The sequence below is a fragment of the Hypanus sabinus genome, chromosome 6 (assembly GCF_030144855.1).
Source record: "Hypanus sabinus isolate sHypSab1 chromosome 6, sHypSab1.hap1, whole genome shotgun sequence".
Classification (NCBI taxonomy): Eukaryota; Metazoa; Chordata; class Chondrichthyes; order Myliobatiformes; family Dasyatidae; genus Hypanus; species Hypanus sabinus.
In genome coordinates, this window is record NC_082711.1 from 181,166,063 (window position 1) to 181,184,412 (window position 18,350).

Sequence of the window (18,350 nt, forward strand, 5' to 3'; positions counted from 1 at the left end):
CTTTCCAACAGTAATGTTTTGAACCAGGATTAGTTAACTTCACCTGTTTCCTATACCTTAGCTTCTTCATGCCTTTATGTAAAATATTTGTTGGATTAAACCTGATTATTGGTTTGACGGATTAATGCAGAAATCATAAAAATTGACGTCAATAAATGCTAAGTGCTGGGGAATTCTGTGTATGTAATCTTAAAGTTATAAGTAAGTTGGGTGCAACTGCCTCAGTGATGGGCACCTCAATGCCCAGAGCCAGCTAACGATGCTGAGTTTACAATCAAGTGGATGAAAAATCATAAGGAATCAAAGGACAAGGAGGTAGAGTGGAAATGGAGTTCCGGTGACACTCTCATAGTGATTTACCTTCAGTGTAATCAGTGTTTCAATGAGGAGGCTGTACAAGTTCTTTTGCAAATTGTATGTCCCAAAATGAAATAGGTCACCAATTTATTGCTTACAGTGACAACTGCAGAAGAAAGAGGACGGTCAACAGTTTCACCTGGACTGAAAGATGGAGAGCAGATAGCCAGTATAAAGACATGAGGGGTAGGAGTGGATGGCAAGTGATAGGTGGATCCATCAGCGTCAAGTTTATTGCCATATGCACGGGTGCAGAGGGAAACCTAAATGTAGCAACATCACTTCGGCAGATGGAGGAGGGAAGGGCACAGCCTCAGAATACAAAGGCGTCCATTTACAACAGTTGAAGAGGAATTGCTTTAACCAGATGGTGATGAATCTGTGGAATCCATTACCACGGGCTGCTATAGAGGCCAAGTCATTGGGTATATTTAACGTGGAGGTTGATAGGTTCTTGACTAATCAGGGCATCAAAGGTTACAGGACAATGGAGTTGAGAGAGAAAATAAATCAGCCATGATCGAAAGGTGGAGAAGACTCAGTGGGTTGAATGGCATAATCAGCTTCTGTGTCTTAAGGTCTTATGAAAAAGTTAAAGTATGACAGAGGTAGGGAGGAGATAGGTGAAGGCACCCATTACTTCTTTTGTGTGCAGATTCCAACATCTTGTGTCTCCATAACTTATGGTGTTGCTGTCTGAGGGTCAAACATCTCAATTACTGGGAGAACTTTGCTGCTCCTCCTTAATAATGTTATATGTCTGTCTCCCAATGAGCATGGCTTCAGTTTATTATCTTATCTGAAAGGCTTCCTCCCTCGGTCCAGAGGTCAGCTAACGCTGAGCCAGAGCTAGCCCTAAGCTCAGGCTGGCAGTGAAGAAGCAGGCTGATCAAGTTGAAGGGTCTGTAACAACTTCTGTCAGTGAGTCCAAGTCATTTAAGCTCTTGTATCAGGTGTTGTAAAAAGTGAATAATCCTGAAAGACCTAGCCTGCAAGCAGCAGTTTGCACAAAGATAAGACAGATGTGTTGGGTGTAGTTGTGGCTCAGACAGGAACAGAAAGTCACAGTGCTCAACAGCACCTCAGGTTATAAAAGATGAAATAAGGATGAACTACCAACCTGTGGATATGGTGCTTGTCACACAGAGGCATGTAGTTTTCAGATATTCAGTGTAGATCTTTCAGATAGAAACATCTATATGGGATCTGTATTCTGAAGATCTGTCCTGGGCCCAATATATTAATGCAATTACAAAGAAGGCATGCAGCAGCTAAATTTCATTAGGAGTTTGACTGTCAAATTTCTACAGATGTACCGTGGAGAGCATTCTAACTGGTTGAATCTCATCTGGTATGAAGCCTGCAATGCACAGGATCAGAGAAAGCTACAGAGGGTTGTAGATTCTGCCAGCTCCCATCATGGGCATGAGCTTTCCCACATTGAGGATATCTTCAATGAGCAAAGCCTCAAAAAAGTGGCATCCATCATTAGGGACCCTCAGTGCCCAGGATGTGTCTTCTTCCCATTGCCCGAAGACGCACACTTAAAGATTCCTCCCCAGTCCATGAATGACAACAATCAAATTTATTGTCACAGATGTACTGTATGTAGTGAAATTTGTTGTTTTGTGGCAGCGGTACAGTGCAATAAATTTTACTACAAATACAGTAATAAATAACGCAAAAAGAGAGCAAAAATAGTGAAGTAGTGTCCATGGGTTCATGGACTCTTTAGAAATCTGATGGCAGAGGGGAAGAAGTTGTTCCTAAAACATTGAGTGTCTTCAGGCTCCTGTACCTCCTCCCTGATAGCAGTAATGAGAAGAGGAACTGCTGGCATTTAAGCAGTCATGTTTTTCTGTTGAAGTACTGCCTGATACTGACTGCCAAGTTATAAAGAAATGAGCTGACTCTAAACACCCACTCCCAATCGTTATGCTACAAAATGAATGACAAAAATTAAATTATAGAAATAACACTAATCTAACTTTAATGGTTGCACACAGTCACAAGATTACTTCATGACTCTAAAGTAAAGAAACTGATTGTTCTTAAAGATGCTATTTTGATGGTACAGACGGCTACTAATAATGATGTTTGGGCAGTGTTGATGCCCTGAGTGTGATGCCAGCCAAAGGTTACATTTTTTGGTAATATTGTTTGCTGCTTCCTGCAGTTGCCAATACCCAATGGTACTGGCCCTGAAGTACAGTCTCCGGTAAGACCCTACGATGTAGGAGCAGAATTAGGCCGTTCAGCCCATCAAGTCTGCTCTGCTATTCCATCATGGCTGATCCCAGATCCCACTCAACCCCATACACTTGCCTTCTTGCCATTTCTTTTGATGCCCTGAGCATCAGGAAACTATCAGCTCCCTCCTTAAATATATGCACAGACTTGGCCTCCACCACAGTATGTGACAGAGTATTCCACAGATTCACGATTCTCTGGCTAAACAAATTCCTCCTTACCTCTATTTTAAAAGGTCGTCCCTCAGTTTGGAGGCTGTGCCCTCTAGTTCTGGATATCCCCACCAGAGGAAACATACTCTCTACATCCACCCTATCTATTCCTTTCAACATTCAGTGAGATCTCCATGCGTTTTTCTAAATTCCAGTGAGTACAGGCCCCAAGCTGTGAAACACCCCTCATATGTTAACCCCTTCATTCCAGGAATCAGTTATCTTTCTGAACCTCCTCTGGACTCTCTCCAATGTCAGCACATCCTTTCTGAGATATGGGGCCCAAAACTGTTGACAATAATCTGTGCGGACTGACTGGTGTCTTATAAAGGCACAGCATTATCTCTTTGCTTTTATATTCTGTTCCCCTTGAAATGAATGCCAACATTGCATTTGCCTTTTTTTTTTAACCATAGACTCAAAACTGTAAATTAACCTTCTGGGAGTCTTGCACAAGGTTCTTCCCAAGTTTCTCTGCACCTGTGATGTTTGAACCTTCTCCCCATTTAGATAATAGTCCACACTATTGTTCCTTTTACCAAACTACATTATCATACATTTCCCAACACTGTATTCCACTGCCACTTTTTTGCCCATTCTTCCAATTTGTCTAATTCCTGCTGCAATTTCATTCCTTCCTCAGCATTAGCTACCTCTCCACCTATCTTCTTATCATCCACAAACTTTGCCCCAAAGCCATCAATTCCATGATCTAAATCACTGACAAACAATGTGAAAAGTAGCCATCCCAATACTGACCCCTAAGGAACACCGCAACTCACTGGCAGCCATCCAGAAAAGGCCCCTTTATGTTCCTTAATAATAAACTGTAACCTCATCCTTAATTACAGACTCCCAAGACTTTCCCAACCACTGAGGTTAGGCTAACTGGCCTATAATTTCCTTTCTTTTGCCTTCCTCCCTTCTTAAAGAATGGAGTCCTCTGGGACCATGCTAGAGTCAAGTGATTCTTGAAAGATCATGACCAATGCACCCATTGTCTCTTTAGCAACCTCTGTCAGGACGCTAGGATGTAGTACAGCCTTTCAGTTTGCCTTGCACTTTTTCCTTTGTAATAGCAATGGCACTTAATCCTGCTCTCTGACACTCACAGACCTCTGGGCACATTGCTAGTGTCTTCCACAGTGAAGATTGATGCAGAGTACTCATTAAGTTCATCTGCCATTTCTCTGTCCCCCATTACTACCTCGCCAGCATCATTTTCCATTTGTCCGATATGAACTCTCACCTCCCTTTAACTCTTTATATAACTGAAAAACTTTTAGTATCCTGTTTTATATTGTTGGCCAGTTTATCCTCATTTCATCTTTTCCCTTCTTATAGATTTTTTAGCTGCCTTTAGTTGGATTTTAAAAGCATACCAATCATCGAACTTCCCACTCACTTTTGCTACCTATATGCCCTTTCCTTGGCTATTATGCAGTCCTTTACTTCCCTTGTCAGCCACGGATGCCTACCCCTGCCATTTGAGAAATACTTCTGTGGGACATGTCTATCCTGTGCCTTGTGAACTATTCCCAGAAACTTCTGCCATCTCTGCTCTGCTGTCATCCCCACCAGTATCTTCCCCCAATCCACCTGGGCAAGCTCCTCTCTCATGCCTCTTTAATTCCCTTTATTCCATTGCGATGCTGATACTAGTGAGTTATGCTTCTCCCTCTCAAATTGCAGTATGAATTCAATCATATTATCAACACTGCCTCCTAAGGGTTCCTTTACATTAGGTTCCCAAATAAGATCTGGGTTATTAAACAACGGCCAATCTAAGATGGCCTTTTCCCGAGTAGACTCAAGCACAAACTGCTCTAAAAAGCCATCTCGTAGGCATTCAACAGACTCACTCTCTTGCAATCCGACACCAACCTGATTTTCCCAATCCCCTTGCACATTGAAGTCCTCCATTACAATTGTGACATTACCCTTATTACATGCTTTTTTCCAGCTCCCTTTGCAATCTCAACCCCACGTCTTGGTTGCTCTTTGGAGGCCTATATTGATTCCCACAATGTTTTTTTTAAACCCTTGCAGTTTTTTTTAAAACTGTCTCCCCAGGATCCAGTTCCTGATGTACCTACTCTCCCCGGGGTCCGGTCTCTGTTGTGCCTATTCTCCCCAGGGTCCAGTCCCTGATGTACTGACTCTCCCCAGGGTTTGATCCCTGATGACCTGAGTCTCCCTGGGGTACAGTCTCTGACATAACAACTCTCCCCGGGGTCCAGTCCTTGATGTACCAACTGTCCCCAGGGTCTTGTCCCTGATGGTAGCTTGAAAAGTACCAACTCTCCCTGGGAAAAGTGGTTATGTACAAGTTACCTTGATCATGCCTCCTCTCTTCTGTTGCATTTTTCTTCTGTCAATAGCATGTTAATTCAAAGACATATGTGAGTGTGCTCAGGTAATGATTCTCTCTGTGTTTGCAGAACTAACAGGTCACACTCCACAGAGGCAAAATATCATAGAGCACATTCATACATAATGAAATTCACTATATGGCCCACCTTTTCTATGCTCACCCATTCTTCCCAATCCCATCTCCCAGCACGTAGTCAATTGGCGAATTCTGTGTTCGTCTTTAAGACCTGAAATTTCCTCTCGGTGACTCTGCTTACTCTGTTTTCTTGGGCAATGTGTTTCAACTACTTGCTGATTTCTGGGTCTGAATCAGAGTGAGAATAAGGCTTAATATCACTGGCATATGTCATGTAATTTATTCTTTTGCAGCAGCAGTTCATTGCAATACATAATAATTTTGACTTGGAGCAAGAAGATTGCGAGTGAACGGCGGATTTTCGGAGCCAAGGTGGTTATTACCACTCAGGGTAAAAGAGAGGCAAGACTGCGCAGGCGCGTGATGTCAGCCAGTAGAGCACAAAAGATCTAAAAGAAAAGACTGCCATATCCAGCAGGCAGCGGAGTGAGAGGCTTTGGCTCAACGGCCTTATGTGGTAACGAGACGAGGCAAGGTAGGTTTACCGGTATTCTTTGTGGAAAGGAGGAAGTAAGTGTGTGAGGCCAGTTTTCTGAGCTCAGTGTCAGACGTGCGAGGTCCTGGAGTCTCCCAGCCTCCCGGACGGCCATATCTGTACTTGATGTATCGAGCTGCAGCTCCTAAGGGACTGAGTTAGGGAACTGGAGATGCAGCTTGATGACCTTCATCTGATCAGGGAGAGTGAGGAGGTGATAGGGAGGAGTTACAGGCATGTGGTCACACCAGGGCCACGGGAGATAGACAAGTGGGTCACAGTCAGGAGGTGGAAGGGGAAGAGTCAGGTACTAGAGAGTACCCCTGTGGCTGTACCCCTTGACAATAAGTACTCCTGTTTGAGTACTGTTGTGGGGGACAGCCTACCTGGGGGAAATGACAGTGGCCGTGCCTCTGGCACAGAGTCCGGCCCTGTGGCTCAGAAGGGTAGGGAAAGGAAGAGGAAGGCAGTAGTGATAGGGGACACTATAGTCAGGGGGTCAGACAGTCGATTCTGTGGACACAGGAAAGAAACTCGGATGATGGTTTGCCTCCCAGGTGCCAGGGTCCGGGATGTTTCAGATCATGTCCAAGATATCCTGCAGTGGGAGGGAGAACAGCCAGAGGCCGTGGTACATATAGGTACCAATGACATAGGTAGCAAAAGGGAAGACGTCCTGAAAGGAGAATATAGGGAGTTAGGAAGTGAGTTGAGAAGAAGGACCGCAAAGGTAGTAATCTCGGGATTACTGCCTGTGCCATGCGACAGTGAGAGTAGGAATAGAATGAGGTGGAGGATAAATGCGTGGCTGAGGGATTGGAGCAGAGGGCAGGGATTCAGATTTCTGAATCCTTGGGACCTCTTTTGGTGTGACCTGTACAAAAAAGACGGGTTGCACTTGAATCCCAGGGGGACCAATATCCTGGTGGGGAGATTTGCTAGGGCCAGAGTTTAAACCAGAATTGTTGGGGGGTGGGGACCGAACTGAAGAGACTGGGGAAGAGGAGCTTAGCTCACAAATAGAGAAAGCTTGTTGACAGTGAGAGAGGGAGGATAGGCAGGTAGAGAAGGGACACGCTCAGACCGAAGGCTTGAGATGAGTCTATTTTAACGCAAGGAGTGTTGTGAACAAAGCAGATGAGCTTAGAGCATGGTTCAGTACTTGGAGATATGATGTGATGGCCATTATAGAGACTTGGATGGTTCAGGGACAGGAATGGTTACTTCATGCTGGGTTTTAGATGTTTCAGAAAGGACATGGAGGGAGGCAAAAGAGGTGGGGGGGTGGCACTGTTGTTCAGAAATAGTGTCACAGCTGCAGAAAAGGTGAACATCATGGAAGGATTGTCTGCGGAGTCTCTGTGGGTGGAGGTTAGGAACAGGAAGAGGTCAATAACTTCACTGGGTGTTTTTTATAGGCCGCCCAATAGTAATAGGGATATCGAGGAGCAGATAGGGAAACAGATCTTGGAAAGGTGTGATAATAACAGAGTTGTCATGATAGGAGATTTTAATTTCCCAAATATCGATTGGCATCTCCCTGAAGCAAGGGGTTTAGATGGGGTGGAGTTTGTTAAGTGTGTTGAGGAAGGTTTCTTGACACAATATGTAGATAAGCCTACACGAGGAGAGGCTGTACTTAATTTGGTATTGGGAAATGAACCCAGGTGTCAGATCTTTTAGTGGGAGAGCATTTTGGAGATAGTGATCATAATTCTATCTCCTTTAAAATAGCATTGGAGAGAGATAGGAACAGACAAGTTAGAAAAGCATTTAATTGGAGTAAGGGGAATTATGAGGCTATCAGGCAGGAAATTGGAAGCTTAAATTGGAAACAGATGTTCTCAGAGAAAAGTACGGAAAAAATGTGGCAAATGTTCAGGGGATATTTGTGTGGAATTCTGCATTGGTACATTCCAATGAGACTGGGAAGTTATGGTAGGGTACAGGAACCATGGTGTACAAAGGCTGTAATAAATCTAGTCAAAAGAAAAGAAAAGCTTACAGAAGGTTCAGAGAGCTAAAGAATGTTAGAGATCGAGAAGATTATAAGGCTACTAGGAAGCTTAAGAAGGAAATTAGGAGAGCCAGAAGGGGCCATGAGAAGGCCTTGACGGGCAGGATTAAGGAAAACCCCAAGGCATTCTACAAGTATGTGAAAAGCAAGAGTATAAGACATAAAAGAATAGGACCTATCAAGTATGACAGTGGGAAAGTGTGTATGGAACCGGAGGAAATAGCAGAGGTACTTAATGAACACTTTTCTTCAGTATTCACTATGGAAAAGGATCTTAGTCATTGCAGTGATGACTTGCAGCAGACTTAAAAGCTTGAGTATGTAGATATTAAGAAAGAGGATGTGCTGGAGCCTTTGGAAAGCATCAAGTTGGATAAGTCACTGGGACCGACTGAGATGTACCCCAGGCTAATGTGGGAGGAGATTGCTGAACCTCTGGCGATTATCTTTGCATCATCAATGGGGACGGGAGAGGTCCCAGAGGATTGGAGGGTTGTGGATGTTGTTCCTTTATTCAAGAAAGGGTGTAGAGATAGCTCAGGATCTTATAGACCAGTGAGTCTTACTTCAGTGGTTGGTAAGTTGATGGAGAAGATCCTGAGAGGCAGGATTTATGAACATTTGGAGAGTTATAATATGATTAGGAATAGTCAGCATGGCTTTGTCAAAGGCAGTTTGTGCCTTCCGAGCCTGATTGAATTTTTTGAGGATGTGACTAAACACATTGATGAAGGAAGAGCAGTAGATGTAGTGTATATGGATTTCAGCAAGGCATTTGATAAGGTACCCCATACAAAGCTTATCGAGAAAGTAAGGATGCATAGGATCCAAGGGGACATTGCTTTGTGGATCCAGAACTGACTTGCCCACATGGGTTATATTCTGCATGGAGGTCGGTGACCAGTGGAGTGCCTCAGGGAACTGTTCTGGGACCCTTACTCTTTGTGATTTCTATAAATGACCTGGATGAGGAAGTGGAGGGATGGGTTAGTAAGTTTGCTAATGACACAAAGCTTGGGTGTGTTGTGGATAGTGTGGAGGGCTGTCAGAGATTACTACAGGACATTGATAAGTCTGAATCCACATGGTAGGCTTATTCAGAAAGTCAGAAGGCATGGGATCCAGGGAAGTTTGGCCAGATGGATTCAGAATTAGCTTGCCTGCAGAAAGCAGAGAGTCGTGGTGGAGTGAGTACAATTCGGATTGGAGGGTTGTGACTAGTGGTGTCCCACAAGGATCTGCTCTAGGACCTCTACTTTTCGTGATTTTCATTAATGACCTGGATGTGGGGGTAGCGGGGTGAGTTGGCAAGTTTGCAGACGATACAAAGGTTGGTGATGTTGTAGATAGTGTAGAGGATTGTCGAAGATTGCAGAGAGACATTGATAGGATGCAGAAGTGGGCTGAGAAGTGGCAGATGGAGTTCAACCCGGAGAAGTGTGAGGTGTTACACTTTGGAAGGACAAACTCCAAGGCAGAGTACAAAGTAATTGGCAGGATACTTGGTAGTGTGGAGGAGCAGAGGGATCTGGGGGCACATGTCCACAGATACCTGAAAGTTGCCTCACAGGTAGATAGGGTAGTTAAGAAAGCTTATGGGGTGTTAGCTTTCATACGTTGAGGAATAGAGTTTAAGAGTCACGAGGTAATGATGCAGCGCTATAAAACTCTGGTTAGGCCACACTTGGAGTACTGTGTCCAGTTCTGGTCGCCTCACTATAGGAAGGATGTGGAAACATTGGAAAGGGTACAGAGGAGATTTACCAGGATGCTGCCTGGTTTAGAGAGTGTGCATTATGATCAGAGATTAAGGGAGCTAGGACTTTACTCTTTAGAGAGAAGGAGGATGAGAGGAGTCATGATAGAGTCAAACAAGCTATTAAGAGGAATAGATAGAGTGAACAGCCAGTGCCTCTTCCCCAGGGCATCACTACTCAGTACAAGAGGACATGACTTTAAGGTAAGGGGTGGGAAGTTCAAGGGGGATGTTAGAGGAAGGTTTTTACTCAGAGAGTGGTGAGTGTGTGGAATGGGTGCTGGCAACAGTGGTGGAGGCAGATATGATAGGGTCTTTTGAGAGACTTTTGGATAGGTACATGGAGCTTAGAAAAATTGAGGGCTGTAGGTAAGCCTAATAATTTCTAAAGTAGGGACATGTTCAGCACGACTTTGTGGGCCGAAGGACCTGTATTGTGCCTGGTTTTCTATGTTTCTATAATAAAAAACTGTAAATTACATTAAGTATTCTGTAAATATATAAAAAAATAAATGATTCATTTAAAAAATAATGAGGCAGTGTTCATGGGTTCAATGTCCATTCAGAAATCTGATGGCAGAGAAGAAGTTGTTCCTGACACATCGAGTGTGTATCTTCAGAATCCTGTACCCCCTCCCTGATGGTAGCAATGAAAAGAGGGCATGTCCTGGGTGATTGGGGTCCTTACTGATGGATGCTGCTTTTTTAAGGCATCACCTTTTGAAGGTCAGGACGTACAAAAAAGCTGGATGAACTCAGCAGGTCAGGCAGCATCCGTTGAAAGAAGTAGTCAACGTTTCAGGTCGAAACCCTTCGTCAGGGCCTTTTGAAGGTGTTCTGGTTGCTAGGGAGGCTGCCCATGGTGGAACCACTGAGCTTGCAACCTTCTGCAGCTTTTTCCAATCCTGTCCATACCAGACAGTGGACCCTTTCCTAAACCTTTGTCCTCTAGTTTTATTGACCTCTCATAAGTAGAAAGGGCGGATGCACAGAATGTGTATCTACATTGTTATCTTCAATATGACGTTGTTTTAAAGATTAGCTTTATTTGTTACGGTTACATTAAAATATCGAAACTTATAATGAAATGCATTGTTTTGCATCAATGGCCAACACAGTCCAAGACGGTGCTGGGGGCAAGTGTCACCACGTTTTCAGCACCAACATAGCATGCCCATAGCTTACTAGCCCTAACCCATATGTCTTTGGAGTGTGGTAGAAACTGGAGCACCTGGAGGAAATCCACATGGTCACAGAGAGAATGTACAAACTCCTTAGAGGCAATGACAGGAGTTGAACTCTGATCAATGATTGCTCTAACCACTACACTTCTGTGCTGTGTTGTTGGGAAGTTAATTGTTACCAAGGGTGCAGACCAGCTTGAAGGATTCTCTGACCAACTACCACCAGCAGACCATCTGTGGAACTATGGTCAGGAACACACTGGGATATACAAGTGCCATGCCACACTGGCATTTTTACAAGAAGAAGGTACAGCAGCCTGAAGACCTACACTTTTAGAAACACATTTTAGGACAGCCTCTTCCCCTATGCCAACAGATTTCTAAATAGACCATGAACCATGTCACTACCTCACTATTTCCACTACTTAGTTTTAAATATATATTTCTTATTGTAACTTACAGTAATTTGTAAAGTCTTGCACTGTACCACTGCTGCAAAACAACGTATTTCACAACAGACTTTTGTGATAATAAATCAGATTCCGATTCTGAAATGTGTGATGGTAAATTATGACAGATAAGCCAGGTTGGTGGGTGGAAGTGCACACCTGGATTTTTAATAAATAGAGAATTATAAAGGGAGACAGAGAAGATGAATTAGTGAAATTTTGAGTTGTACCATGTGAACACAAATTATCAAGAGGTAATTTGGGCAACTTATCACAAGTGTTATAGGGAAAGGTTGAATACGTTAGGACTTTATTCCCTAGGGCAGGGGTTCCTAACCTGGGGTGCACAGACCCCTTGCTTAATGGTATTGGTCCGTGGCATAAAAAAGGTTGGGAACCCCTGCAACCTAGAACATGGAAGAATGAGGGGAGATTTGATAGAGGTATGCAAAATGATGATGGGTATAGATCAGCTAAACACAGGCAGGCTTTTTTCACTGAAGTTGGGTGAGTCTAGAACTAGAGGCCATAGGTTAAGGGTAAAAGGTGAAATATTTAAGGGAAACCTGAGAGAAAATTCTTCAGTGAGAGTATGGAACAAGCTGCCAGCAGAAGTGGTTGATGTGGACTCGATTTCAACACTTAAGAGAAATTTGGATAAGTACGTGGATTAGGAAGGGTTTAGAGGGCTACAGACCAGGTGTGGGTCGATGGGACAAGGCAGAATAACAGTTTGGTGTGGACTCGGTGGGCTGAAGAGCCACTTTCAGTGCTGTAGTGCTCTGTGACTTTATAATGAACATTGCAAAGTAGAGAGCGCATGCCAGTGGATGCGTTGGGAGCAGAGATGGAGGTTAGTGTGGGGCCTCGTGATGATTATGTCATTCGCTGTGTTCTGCAGCAGATCTGCTTTGTTCCATGAGGTAAATCTTCAGCACTCAGACATTTTCCAGCTATTCAGCTGACTGGGCAGTTGCTGGCACTGAGAGATGACTGATTATCCCCGCAGCTGTTGTGCCTCTGGATATTTGCTCTTTGTTCACAGATTATTACCGAAACCTCTGGTACAGTCTAAATGGAAACACGTCCTGCTTCACTGGTTGCAAATTCCACGCGAGGGTAATGGAGTAGAATGTGTGTCTGTGGGCCGAGCAGTGTCAGGGATAAGTAAGGAGCAGAGCTCCCAGGACAGTGGGAGTTCCCCTTCACGTCACTGGCTGTGAGCACCGCAACTCTGTGACTGTGTTGGGATGGCCAACAAGATAAGGATAAAGATTAATTTTATTTGTTGCATGTTCATCCAAACCAGCAAAGGACTTACATAGTGAATGGTCGGTCACTAGGGAGTGTAATGGAACAGAGGGACCGAGGAGTACGAGTATACAGTTATTTGAAAGCAGTGTCACAGGTAGACAGGGTAGTGGAAGAGGTGTTTAGTATGTTGGCCTCCATCTGTCATACGTGAACAACACAGTGAAGTGTGTCATTTTGCATCAAACCAAATCATCAACGATTCTGCTATACAGCCTGTATGCATCGCTACAAGACCAGCACCAACATAGCATGCCTGCAACTCACTAACTCTGTCTTTTGGAATGTGGAAGGAAACTGTCATATCCAGAGGAAAACACACAGTCACAGGGAGAATGTACGAAATCCTTACAGACAGCAGGGCAATAATCAAACCCCGACTTCAGCTGGCTGCTGTAAAGTAACACACACAAAATGCTGGTGGAACGCAGCAGGCCAGACAGCGTTAAAGGAAGAAGTACAGTCGACATTTTGGGCCGAGACCTTTCGTCAGGACGAAGACTCTCGGCACGAACCGTCAGCTGTACTTCTCCCTATAGATGCTGCCTGGCCTGCTGAGTTCCACCAGCATTTTGTGTGTGTTGCTTGAATTTCCAGCACCTGCAGATTTCCTGGTGTTTGCTGTAAAGTAATACACTAACAGCAACACTACTGTGCCACCTGAACAAGAAGTTCAGGATGCATTGAGTTGGCATCCAGACGCCAGCTTTGCATCCAGGATGGAGAGGGTACTTGAGTTTTCCCAATGTAGACCCAGGAATGAGGGAATTCTTGTCTGGGCACAGTGCGGGAGACTGCATTGGCCAAAGGCCAATGAATTGTTTGACTGCTAGTTTAGAAATATCGGATGGAACGGCTCAGACAGTTGATAGTCCTGTGGACTGACACTAAATCTCTATGCACAGCATCGTGGGCCAAGGGGCCTGTATTGTGTTGTAGGTTTTCTATGTTTCTATGTGCCCCTGGTAATTGTCCACAGTGATGTTATCAATAATCTCTGGCACTATCTTTCATATGTAGATTACTCCTTGCAGTGGCTACTTCAAAGTTCAAAGTAAATTTAAATACATATATGTCATCGTATACAACCCTGAGATCCATTTTCTTGCAGGCATACTCAATTAATCCATAATAGAATTAAAGAAACATGGTACCATAATGGGAGTTCAACCAGTGTGCAAAACACAACAAACCGTAAATACAAAAAAAAAGAAATAATAATAGTAAATAAGCAATAGATATTGAGAACGTGAGATGAGGAGTTCTTGAAAGTGAGTCCATAGGTTGTGGGAACATTTCAATGATGGGGTAAGTGAAGTTATCCCCACCGGTTCATGAGTCTGCTGGTTGATGGGTAATAATGGTTCCTGAACCTGGTGGTATGAGTCCTGAGGCTTCTGTACCTTACTGTACATTCCCAAACCAAAAGCCGTGGATGAACCAGGAGGTACGTCATCTGCTGAAGGCTAGATCTGTGGCATTCAAGTCTGGCAACCCAGGCCTGTATCAGAAAACCAGATATGATTTGTGGAGGACTATTTCAAGGATGAAGAGACAATTTCAAATGAGGTTGGAGGCAACATCGGATGCACTGCAGCTCTGGCAGGGTCTGCAAAACATTACTTCCTACAAACCAAAACATGAATGGCAGCGATGCTTCACTACCAGATGAATTCAATGCCTTCTGTGCACACTTTGAAAAGGAGAATAGAACTACAGCTGTGAAGATCCCTGTTGCACCTGATGACCCTGTGATCTCTGTCTCAGAGGCTGATGTTAGGCTGCCTTTAAAGTGAGTGAACCCTCACAAGGCGGAAGGTCATGATGGAGTAGCTGGTAAGGCTCTAAAAACCTGTGCCAACCAACTAGCGGGAGTATTCAAGGACATTTTCAACCTCTCACTACTACGGGTGGGAGTTCCCACTTGCTTCAAAAGACAACAATTATACCAGTGCCTAAGAATAATAATGTGGGCTGCCTTAATGACTATAGCCTGGTAGCACTCACATCGACAGTGATGAAATGCTTTGAGAGATTGGTCATGATTAGACTGAACTCCTGCCTCAGCAAGGACCTGGACCCATTGTAGTTTGCCTATCGTCACAGTAGGTCAGTGGCAGATGCAATCTCAATGGCTCTCCACACGGCTTTAGACCACCTGGACAGCACAAACACCTACGTCAGGATGCTGTTCATTGTCTATAGCTCAGCATTCAATACCATCATTCCCACAATCCTGACTGAGAAGTTGCAGAACCTGGGCCTCTGTACCTCCCTCTGCAATTGGATCCTCAACTTCCTAACTGGAAGACCACAGTCTGTGGAGATTGGTGATAACATATCCTCCTCGCTAACGATCAACACTGGCACACCTCAGGGGTGTGTGCTACTCTGTCTATACACATGACTGTGTGGCTAGCCATAGCTCAAATGCCATCTAGAAATTTGCTGACGATACAATTGTTGATAGAATCTCAGGTGGTGACGAGAGGGCGTACAGGAGTGAGATATGCCAACTAGTGGAGTGGTGCCGCAGCAACAACCTGGCACTCAACCTCAGTAAGACGAAAGAGCTGATTGTGGACTGATTGTAAGAGGAAGGATCACATACCAATCCTCATAGAGGGATCAGAAGTGGAGAGAGTGGGCAGCTTCAAGTTCCTGGGTGTCAAGGTCTCTGAGGATCTAACCTGGTCCCAACATATCGATGTAGTTAGAAAGAGGGCAGGACAGCGGCTATACTTTATTAGGAGTTTGTAGAGATTTGGCATGTCAACAAATACACTCAAAAACTTCTATAGATATACCGTGGAGAACATTCTGACAGACTGCATCACTGACTGGTATGGAGGGGCTACTGTGCAGGACCAAAAGAAGCTGCAGAGGGTTGTAAATCCAGTCAGCTCCATCTTGGGCACTAGCCTACCAAGTACCCAGGATGGCTTTAGGGAGCGATGTCTCAGAAAGGCAGCAACCATTATTAAAGACCTCCAGCACTAAGGCATGCCCTTTTCTCACTGTTACCATCAGGTAGGAGGTACAGAAGCCTGAAGGCACACACTTAGTGATTCAGGAACAGCTTCTTTCCCTCTGCCATCAGATTCCTAAATGGACATTGAATCTTTAGACACTACCTCACTTTTTTTTACATACAGTATTTCTGTGTTTGCACTTTTTAAAAATCTATTCAATATACATAATTGATTTACTTGTTTATTATTTTTAAATTTTATTTTCTCTCTGCTAGAGAAAATTTATGCATTATGTATTGCATTATGTATGCTTATGTATTGAACTGCTGCTGCTAAGTTATCAAATTTCACGTCACATGCCAGTGATAATAAACCTGATTCTGATTCTTCCTGATGGTAGCAGTGAGAAGAAAGCATGACGTGGGTGGTGGGGTCCCTGATGATAGATGTTGCTTTCCTGCGACAGTGTTTTGTGTAGTTGTGCTCAATGAGGGGAAAGACTCTAACCATGATGGACTGGGCTCTATCCACTACTTCCACATCCCTCCAGTCCCCATACCTTCACCTCACATACCCTGCAGCAAATCCAGTGTTTAGATGAGAGATGATTCTCATGTGTTACATATTCTCCTTTCTTTCTTCAACAGGCCCTGTTAGAAGATCAGACTTTGAAGAGGCAGATCGAGATTGAGATAACACCTGTGTTTCTTGTGCCAGACACCAATGGATTTATTGATCACCTGCCTGGCCTGGCCAAGCTGCTGGATAGTAGATTGTACATCATCGTGGTCCCTCTTATTGGTAAACATTTTCTTTCCTGCCCTCTGGTCTGGGGGGTGGGGGTCTGGCAGAAGTGCTAAATGCAGTAAATTGATGAGATGCCTTGAGTGGCTGCACCAGGTTACATCTGGTGTTTTCTTTTTAAGGGTCTCCTTTAAAGTGCATGTCACAGTAAATTACTAGGAATGTGAGAGAGAGAGTCTTCAGAAACCAAACAAACTCAAATCCCTGGTCACTGTTGATGGTATCGCTCCCCAGTGATGTGAGAGTTCAGGAGAGTGGAAATAAATGCAAACCAGCACCGGGTGGAAGTGCTTCTCGAAACATCTGAGGCTATAACACAAGCCACAAGAACAACACTCAAACCCCAGACTGTAAAACAGCCCAGAATTTAGAGCCAAGCACTTGTCTATTTCTAACTCTAACCTGGTCAATCTGTGTCCTGATCTCAGAGACAGCAAGCAGGGGGTGGTTGTTGAAAGTTGTACTTTGAAATCGGGGGTTCACAAGCCGCTCGGTTAATGGTAGGGGTCAATAGCAAAAAGATTGGGAACTGCTGCTCAGAATGGAGGCCAATAACTAGTTTTTTGCTGCAGGGCTCATGTTTGGACCCGCATTGTTCATTATTTATACAAATGATTTAGATGAGAATGCACAAAGCTTGATCAGTAAATTGTACGGGGCCGATCAGCAGCGTCAACAGAGCTCTACGAAGAAGAGGTGTTTCTCGCAGGTCGGCGGTGATTATTTAAAAAGAGAGCATTGAAGGTGTTGTCCATTGTACAGGGCCTATCAGCAGCGTCATCAGGGCTCTACGAACTAAATAAAAGAACAGAAAGGATAAGTGGAGTGGCCAGTGGCAAGAGTAGAAGTGACAGGCTCAAAGGAGGCTTCTGCTCGGGAGAGGCGTCGGCTCTGTGCAGAGCGTCTGTTTAGGTTTCCTTTTTATCTTTTTTCCCTCTCTTACATTTAAATGGCTGTGGTGTGTTCTTCGTGACAGATGTTGGAATCTTAGGAGACCCAGAGTGTCCCGGGGAACTACATCTGCATAAAGTGCATTCGGCTGCATCTCCTTGAAGACTGTGTTAGGGATCTGGTACAACAACTGGATGACCTTTGGCTTGTACAGGAAAGTGAGGACCAATGACATAGGAAGGAAAAGCAATAAGGTCTTGAAACAAGAATTTAGATAGCTAGGTAGAAAGCTGAGAAGCAGGGCCTTGTGGGTAGTAATTTCTGGATTGCTCCCTGTGCCACATGCCAGTGAGGGTAGAAACAGGATAGTTTGGTAGATAAATGTGTGGCTGAGAAACTGTTACAGGGGTAGGGCTTCAGGTTCTTGCATCATTGGAATCTCTTTTGTGGGAGGGATGACCTGTTCGAAAGTGATGGGTTGCACCTGTGCCAGAGGGGGACCAATATTCTTGCGGGCAGTTTGTTAGAGCTGTTGGGGAGGGTTTAAACTAACTTGGCAAAGGCTGGGAACTGCAGTGAAGGGACTCAGGATAGGACAGAAGGTAAAAAAGTAAAGATAGCATTCATTCAGACTGTTGGAGCAGATCGATTGCTTCATCTTCTTTCTGTAGTGATATTAAGCCGTCATCGTCATAGAAGTGCCTTTCTACAAACTTAACGGTGTCGTCGCCGTGCTCCTGTGCACCCTCTCCGATGGCTCTTCGCAGCCCATAGGTGGCCACGGCAGGTGATGGACTATTGCCGAAAACGTACTTTCATCCGGTGCTCAGTGACTTCCTTGTTGGTGTCATTGTCCTTGTGCCATTAGAAACGGAGGAAATTGCGATGGTCTTCCTGTACTAAGAAGCAATGGAACATCTGCTGGATGTCCGCTAGGATTGCGACCTTCTCCTGCTGGAAGCGCAGCAGAACCCCGAGAAGGTCAGGGCCTGTAAGGAGCACGTCATTAAGGGAGATACCAGCGCACTGAGCACTGGAGTCAAAGACTACCCTGATCTGATTGGGCTTTTGTGGGTAGTAAACCCCAAACGTTGGGAGGTACCAGCACTCCTTACCTTCTCTCAGTGGCGATGCTACTTCAGCATGTCCATTAGTGAAGATCT

At 44.5% G+C, this 18,350-nt stretch overlaps 1 protein-coding gene across 1 annotated transcript in view; it reads left to right on the forward strand.

Moving 5' to 3' along the window:
* LOC132396189 (telomerase-binding protein EST1A-like) overlaps positions 1 to 18,350 on the forward strand; it is a 259,324-nt gene that overhangs the window by 169,445 nt on the left and 71,529 nt on the right. The window contains exon 6 of the mRNA XM_059973746.1: positions 16,140 to 16,293. Coding sequence (XP_059829729.1) covers positions 16,140 to 16,293 — 154 coding nt within the window. The remainder of the gene's footprint in view (positions 1 to 16,139; positions 16,294 to 18,350) is intronic.